The sequence below is a fragment of the Haplochromis burtoni genome, unplaced genomic scaffold (genome assembly GCF_018398535.1).
Source record: "Haplochromis burtoni strain Fernald_Lab_line unplaced genomic scaffold, NCSU_Asbu1 Contig_2247, whole genome shotgun sequence".
NCBI classification, from domain to species: Eukaryota; Metazoa; Chordata; class Actinopteri; order Cichliformes; family Cichlidae; genus Haplochromis; species Haplochromis burtoni.
This window is the reverse complement of record NW_024584608.1, coordinates 2,768-11,473: the sequence shown is the minus strand read 5'-3', so window position 1 is coordinate 11,473 and position 8,706 is coordinate 2,768. Positions and strand designations below refer to the sequence as shown.

General features: G+C 43.3%; 1 protein-coding gene across 1 annotated transcript; it reads left to right on the top strand.

The window, feature by feature from the left end:
- Window positions 1-267: 267 nt before the first annotated feature.
- On the top strand, window positions 268-8,311 carry LOC121813687 (amyloid-beta A4 precursor protein-binding family A member 1-like; the record flags this gene model as incomplete). The annotated part of the gene is given in 3 exon segments (XM_042217572.1): window positions 268-387; window positions 490-630; window positions 4,898-8,311. Coding segments are annotated over 3 exon segments (333 nt in total), but the record flags the coding sequence as incomplete, so codon positions are not given.
- Window positions 8,312-8,706: the final 395 nt, after the last annotated feature.

Here is an 8,706-nt window from a genome sequence, read left to right as displayed (position 1 = left end):
GTATCTGACGGACAAACACCAAACCAGTTCCACATCACGGAAGTTGCACCATTTTTACAAACCAATTCTGGTTCATCTGTTTCACTCAACAATCGGCCATGTGCGTATGAAAACAAAGGCACTGCGCATGCGCGTTTTACTCCCATTCTATCGCGATATTTCATTTTCCTATCGTTGCCTAACATTATACCGGTATTACCGTGAACGGTATAATATGGCCCAGCCCTAATCCCAATACTTGCTCTTTCCTGCTTCTCTTTCCTGTAGGGTCTGAAGAACCAGTCTCATATCAAGCTGAATATTGTGAGATGTCCCCCAGTGACTACTGTACTCATCAGACGGCCAGACCTGCGCTACCAGCTGGGTTTCAGTGTCCAGAATGGCATTGTGAGTAGTGTCGGCTCTGTTACATGATAACTGCAATTTTGTTACATTTCTTGAGTGATTTTATTTGTTATTTTTAAAGAAAAAGTGACATCTCTTCAACAGATTTGCAGCCTAATGCGTGGGGGCATTGCCGAACGGGGCGGGGTCAGAGTTGGTCACCGCATCATCGAGATCAACAGCCAGAGTGTGGTGGCCACGCCCCATGAAAAAATTGTCCACATCCTGTCCAGTGCTGTGGGAGAGGTAAGACATTGCATCATATTATACATAACAAGGAAATCAGGATCTTTCGATGCACAACAGTTAAAAGTGAAACACTGCATTCTATTGTGCCTAAGGCCTTTCTGGGTGGTGCATTTGTGGGTTTCCTCTGGGTACTATGGTAAATGGACTGATTCTTATATAGCGCTTTTCTACTCTCCTGAAGTACTCAAAGTGCTCTATATAACATGCCTCATTCACCCAATCTACACTCAGTGCTTTCTAAGTACACTCATACTCCGATGGATGCATCGGAGAGCAAGTTGGGGTTAGTGTCTTGCCCAAGAATACTTGGCATGCAGACTGCCAGGGATCGAACCACCAACCTTCCGATCAGTTGGTGACCTGCTCTGCCTCCTACAGCCACCCTATAGGTACTCCGGCTTCCTTCCTGGTCCAACGACATGCATGTAAAGTTAACTGGTTATTCTAAATCGATCATAGGTATGAATCCAAGGTGCACACAGCACTTACATCTATAGGATAGAGTACTTTATCAGTATGTGGGAAAAAGCTTTATATACGCTGATCAGGCATAACATTATGACAACCTGCCTAATATTATTTTAGTCCCCCTGTTGCTACCAAAACAGCTCTCACCCACTGATCCATGGAGTATCTGGCACCAAGATGTTATACACCACTCTGCATTGAATAATAACTTATTATTAATCTCTGGCTCTCTGCCACAGCATGTCTTTAATCCTGACTTCCTTCGCTCACCACAACCGGTCATGGCAGACTCTTCCTGTTAAAAGCTGCTGGGGATCGAGCTGGTCTGACTCGCCTCTGGGTCTTGGGAGTGACAAGACTTTTGCCCAGTTCTTCCAGGAAAAGCCGACGTCGGTACAATATGCTGGCATTCCAATGTTGGATGATTTCAGTCCACAGGACATTGTAAGCTGACACATCCAAAATGTTGTAGAAAATTACCAAGGGCCAACGAGCTGTGTTGCACTGGCAGCTGTATGTTGCTGTGACTTTGTCAAGATTGTCTACTCCTCCTTTGGAGCGAGTTGTAGTCTTTGTCTTGAAAGATCCTCTGTCTCTGAAACACCTTCTTCTTCATCACTATCCCAGTTCAAAAGCAGTGATAAAGCTTCTTCAGTCGTCATCCTTCAGGAGCTCATTTTTGGTGTGTTGAAATGACACGAGAACAGTGACAAGAACAGGGGAGAGAAAGTTTCTCGCATACACACCTGGGTCTGATGTATATTCAGAGGCAATCAAAACAAAGTACATCAAAGACAAATGTTTATTTTGGATCTGAACAGCTTTTTACTTGCATAAAAGTGTGCGGGTCAAAATGACCTGCAACATCATCTTTGTATACAAACACTGCAAAGACATCCCAGGACACATCAAAGTGTCCATATTTTACACACCAGTTCATGACCCCAGATAAGGAAAAGTCATAAACCTTCATGAAGAAAAAGAAAGGATGACCAGTACTTTGGTCAACACAAAAACTGGAATGGGTCAAATTGGGTCAAACCCTAACCTTATCCGTAACCTTAACAAGCACTTTAATGACTTCAAATAGTGTTTTCCAAAGTGATTTAAGTAAAATGAATGAACGTGTAGATTCCAAATGGTTCTCATGTTTCCTCATTTTTCTGATCTCGTCATTTAGGGATGTGTTGGGTGCCTGGAAGCGTAATATGTTGATGATTTGTCACCTAGCGTAAAATATTACGCTTTTGGAGTGAGAACGTGTTGCAGGATTCAGGATTCCAACAATGGCGGCAGCTCCTTAGTTTTAATATTACTCTTATCAAACTTTTAACATATTTTGAGAATGTAGCTGTGTCAACTTCAAATATCTGCTCGGTTTATCAAGATATCACATATTTGCCAAAGTCCTGCAACGTTTTCGGAGACGTTGTTACCCACCAGCTCAATAGCTGACCAGGAGGTCAAGGGTCACTAGAGCCGGCAAAAGTAGCAAACTTCCAGCACATCGTTTTCTGATTAACTGATTAAACAGAAGTGTGAGATGGTCGAGAATTTACGCCAGTGTCCTGTTATTAAACTCCTCCGAGACAGCGGTGACGCAAATCTGAAGGCTAGACCGTCCAATTTCACAGCTTCACACTTCCGGCCTTCGAAGGACGCGGCCCACATAGACCGCGAAGGCCGGGTCCTCCAAAGGATGCGGCCTAGGTTTTGGGACACAGCTGTTCTTTTTTTGCTTTGTATCTGTAACCAGACCTTAACGGGAATTCGAATAGAATAGAATAGAATAGAATAGAATAGAATTCAACTTTATTGTCATTGCACATGTCACACTTGTGACATGTACTTACAAGGCAACAAAATGCAGTTTGCATCGATCCAGAAGTGCTTTAGCCATGATATAGATGTCCATGTTATTATTGTGTGTTTGAGGGTACAGTTGTCCATTGTGGGTGTGTGTAGGTGGTTGTGGGTGTGTGTATGTTCAGTCCATGTGTTAACGTGGGTCAGATGTCAGGAGGCAGAGTTCAGGAGTCTGACAGCTGTGGGGAAGAAGCTGTTCCGGTACCTGGTGGTCTTAGTCCGGAGGCTCCTGTGGCGCCTCCCAGAGGGCAGGAGGGTGAAGAGTCCATGTGATGGGTGACTGGGGTCTTTGATGATTTTCCCAGCCCTTTTCAGACACCGCTTCCTGTAGATGTCTTTTATGGCAGGAAGTGGTGCTCCGGCGATGCGCTGGGCAGTTTTCACGACCCTCTGCAACGCCTTCCGGTCCGAGGCAGAGCAGTTCCCGTACCAGACTGTTATACAGTTGGTCAGGATGCTCTCGATGGTGCAGCGATAGAAGTTCACCAGGATGTCTGAGGACAGGTGGTTCTTCCTCAGAGTCCTCAAGAAGAAGAGGCGCTGGTGAGCCTTCTTGACCAGCTTGGAGCAGTTGGTCGTCCAGGTGAGATCCTCGGAGATGTGGACTCCCAGGAACTTGAAGCTGCTCACACGCTCCACAGCCGTCCCCTTAATGTGGATGGGTGGATGTGGGTCAGCATTCCTCCTGTAGTCCACGATGAGCTCCTTGGTCTTCTCGGTGTTAAGCAGCAGGTTGTTTGTGTCGCACCACTCAGCCAGACGATCCACCTCCTCCCTGTAGGCGGCCTCATCGTTGTCACTGATGAGGCCAATCACCGTGGTGTCATCTGCAAACTTAATGATGGTGTTGGAACCATCAGCAGGTCTGCAGTCGTGGGTGAAGAGGGAGTAGAGGAAAGGGCTCATCACACAGCCTTGTGGTACACCGGTGTTCATCGTGATTGTAGATGAGCAGCGGTTATCCAGCCGGACATGTTGGGGGCGGTTGGTCAGGAAGTCCAGTAACCATTTGCAGATGAGGGAACTGATGCCCAGGTCTGTCAGTTTCCTGATGAGTTGTGAGGGGTGGATTGTATTGAACGCTGAACTGAAGTCTATAAACAGCATTCTGGTGTAGGTGTTGTTGTTGTCCAACTTATGGTGGGTTATGAGGTTGTTAATGAGGCCCATGTTGCTCTGATAGCAGCCTTCAGCTGGTCTGTATCGTTGGGTCAGGTGTTTCTCCTATTCCTTTTACTCCAAGACCCCATGTGGTCACGGTCAACAACAGTGCCATTTGACAGTAGCTTTAGGACACTGTGGGTGGGACTTTCATGTGCCTTTTTTACAATCTTGACTTCCAATTAAAATCCAAAATTTAATTTTATCTGAAAAGAGGACTTTGGACAATTGAACAACAGTCTTTGTGGGGTGGCTGTAGCTCAGGTGGTAGAGCAGGTCAGCTGCTAACCGGAAGGTTCGATCCCAGGCTCCACCAGCCAAATATCCTTGGGCAAGATATTAACCCCATGTTGCTCTCCGATGCATCCATCGGAATGTGAATGCATATGAATGTTAGACAGTGAGCACTTAACAGTGTAGAATAAGTGCTTGTGTGAATGGGAAGTAATTGGGTGAATGAATTAGTTGTATAAAGCGCTTTGCTCAGAGTAGAAATGTGCTATATAAGAACCAGTCCATTTACCACTCCATAGTCTGATGTTGTTTGTGGTCCACGAGTGGCTTGATGTCAGGATGTAGCCCCTTTTATTACTTCTGCACGGTTCTTGACAATCGTTTCAGGGCTTCAGGCATCTCTGATTCTTGGGCACCCTTTCCTACCCGAATTTCTATTACATACCATTATACCATTAGATATGTAATGATATAAATAAGAACCTTTATATCAGAATTCCATGATGATTACTTTGTTCTGTTCTGTCTGCCTTAGATTCATATGAAGACCATGCCTGCTGCTATGTATCGCCTGCTGACCGCCCAGGAGCAGCCTGTTTACATTTAACCCACAAACTGACCTCACAGATCAACTCCCTCAGCCCAGCCCGGACCTCATCCTGTATAGCTGATGAATTGTAGTGAGTTGTTAAGATTGTTCTGTTGCTCAAACTCATCTAGCTGCAACACAAAAACCAATATTATCCATGTGTATGTAGGCTTTTATTATTACAATAAAAAGATGTTCACACCAGATACATTTTCAGTACCTAGTCGTGCCCCAGAGTCTGCAGAGTTTCTTTATGGTTTACTGTTGATATTTTGAAACACAATATGTAGTAACGTGTATTGCCGCTTAGTTCATGAAACTAAATCAGTTTCCTCATTGTTAAATTAGAGGAATGATGTTTGTTTTGCACAGTAAAAATCTTATTTCCAATCTTACACATGAGTCACATCCAGACACAGTGGTGGGCAAAAGTTTACATACTTTCATGACATTGTGGGTCACTAGATGCTTTTGGTAGCCATCAACAAACCTCTGGTGTAATTCCAGCTGAATATTTGATCACTCTTCTTGCCACAATTAGTCAAGTTCATTTAAATTGGTTGCTTTCCTGGCATGGACCCATGCTAGGCCCAAACATGCTGAGGAAAGCTATTCCAGAAGTAGATGAAACATTACTTGATGTTGTCTGTCTTGATGCTCAATCATCCAGCTAAAGAAATCCCAAAAAGTCTGGCCGCAGAGTTTTCAGTGGGAGAAACGTTTCGTCATCATCAGCTGACTTCTTCAGTCTCAGCTGACTGCAGGTTTCCAACCTTAGAAACAGGACATGTGCACAGTGACTGAAACCAGCAGCACTGAATGAACACTGGGCTGGGAGGTCAGCTTATGATCAGTAGTATGCAAATTGCCATGACCGCTAATCAACAACCATTGATCAGTGGCCATGAGTACCATTCACAGAGTTGGGGAATGTCTGCCATCACAGCATTGTAAGATGGTGTGTAAATCTACAGTCCTTTGCGCTTTAGTGAGTTCCTTTAAATTTGTGAGTATTGATCGATCAATCTGAATACTATTATTCTAATCTATAATCTATAATCATCATAAGTTATTAAACATTATGTATAGAGAGTGAGAGAGCCTGCATGTCCGTATGCTTTTGACCCAGCATGGATGAGAGAAAATCCAAAACAAATTCAAACTTTTTCTCCTCATTCTTATTTTTTTAAAGTTTATTTTAAAGGCCCAAAATAAATGTAACGTTCATGCACATGATGGCTGTATGTAAACCTCTGAACATAACTGGATCTGCTACTAGTACCCCGAGTTTCACCACAGGGCACTGCCGATGTCTAGTTACATTTTCTACACCAAACCCATGTATGAAAAAAACCCTCGTTTATGTAGAATTAAGTTACGTAGGCTTCACTTTGTGGGCTCAGTCGTGTTTCGACTCTCAGCTCAGAATCACAGTATTTTGAGCAGATTATTCTTGTTTATTACCAAAATTTAATGGTAAATTAACTCATTCCTATATAGCACTTTTCTACTTCATCCCAGCACTCACAGCGCTTTATACAACTTGCCTCATTCATCCATTTGTACAAGCACTTCTTTCTGGGGGTTGTGTTCGATCTAACAATCGCACACATTCATACTCGGTGGATTCCCCGGAGAGCAGCTCGGGGCTAGTATCTCGCCCAACGATATTCGGCAGACAGCCAGCGATTGAACCATGAACATTTCAATTAGTAGATGACCTCCTGCACCACCTCCTGAGCTACAGCAACCCGAAATGATCCGTCATCACATTTTAAAATGAGGTAAATATAACCTCAGAGGAACAACAAACCACGACATGTTCCAACATCATTATTCACTTAATATAAATTCAGCCCAAATGCAGAAGCATGTGTGAAAAATTAACTACTGTTTCCTGTAGGAATTAAGTGGGTAAATACACCTATTTATCCTGCATGAGCATAATCAGTGATTATTGATTATCAGTAGATTTGATCACCTCTAGAAAAGGAAAGGTTTTAGCAGTTTGTGGATCTGGAGCACTCAGTTATCTAGTATCTTCACTGCCATGGAGAAAAGACATCAGCAGTTACCTAAAAAGCAATTATTGCCCATAAGGCTCTTGAGGGCATTTCCAAACAGTTTCAAATCCATCATTCTACAGTGACAAAGACTTTTCACAAGTGGAAAACATTCATGGCAGTTTCCTGTCGTCTCGTCTCAGTGAATGTCTCAGCAAATTCATTCCAGCTCTCGCAATACTCAGAGCTACACTCAGACTCCACATGCCTCAGTTAGCCACGTTAAATATAATACAGTAAGAAAAAACATGGAACAAGTATGGCATCTTTGCATTTGTTTCCGAGAAAAAGAGCCTAAAAAGAATATACCAGCATGGCTTAGCTTTGCAAAACTGCATCTGAACTAACTCGTTGGCTTCTTGTGCAGCAACAAGACCTGGGCACCTTGCAATCATTGAGTAAACTCCTCGGTATACCAAAGTATTCTAGAGTAAAATGTGACAAAGCAAATGTGAAGGTGTTGCAATGGCCCAGTCCCACCTCAAGCTGGGTGAAATGCTGTAGTGGACCTTAAGAGAGCTGTTCATAACCGACAAAGCATGGAAGCAGCTGTGTGAAGGACAACGAGACACCTGAGTGACTGATGACAAAAGATTACGAACGTCTTTGGTTGCTTAGGCAAAGCTCTAGACTAACTTTTTTGCCACGGTTGCAAGGCGCACCAGCACAAACGTTAGGCGCACCCAAATTTTTCAACCGCTTCGCTTAACACCGCAGTTTTACATGTGCACTTTTTGGGGGGAAATTGCTGTCTATACAGACAACATTGATGTGTAAATGATTAACAAAGTTAATCACAAAGTTACTGAAAAAGTGCTTGTGTTTAAAGAGCGTTGGCACTCTTCGGCAATATTGTAGACAATGTTAAACTTAATCATCACATCGGCTCCTCTGACGACCTGTTTGCTGCTGAAAGGCCGCGGGGGGAGGGGACACTTTTATCGCAGCATATAATGTGTTTCTGGATACACGGTGCTTTTTCAGCATTCAGGGGCTGATGGCTCCGTGTCAGAGCTGGCTATGAATTTCAGACGGATCAGGCCTTAACTTAACAAATAAGTTATCAATAGTTCTTTTCATCTTTCCTCATTACTGACAGCTACATCCGCTTCTGTCGGGACTAGGCTGCTCACTGGGGCTGCGTATCGTCACTGATTTCTGTAATCCATTCGATTCGATTCAGTTTTGCCTCAAATAGTCAGAAATATTATAATTCTGATCATTTATCAGTACTGACACTGTGAGACTTCATCAGAGGTGTGAGCATCACAGCAGAGGCCTTTGTGTCAAAGTAACTGAGAATAAAACAGAAATCGAAGGAGATTTTCCTGACCTGGCTTTTTATAGCAGATAACCTTAAAAATATTCTGCAATTTTGCATAATTTTAAAAAGTATAAATTTCTTCAGTATTGAACAGCAGAAATGAGTCTTTCTTGTCCGAGGACATTTAATTAACAAAAAGAAAAAGACACCGGTAGACTGGTGGGTGATAAACAGAGATTGGAGACGGGAAACTGTTCCTGAAGTACAGAGAGAGAGCTGTGTGATTTTATCGTGCTGGAAGCAAAACAGCAAAGGTCAGAGGGAATTAATGACGACATTTATCAAATGTGAAACATAGTTTGCTGCTTCTTTTGCTGCTGGTTCAGTGAATTTTGGTTGGAGAGAAATAAAACCTGCAGCATCAGAAT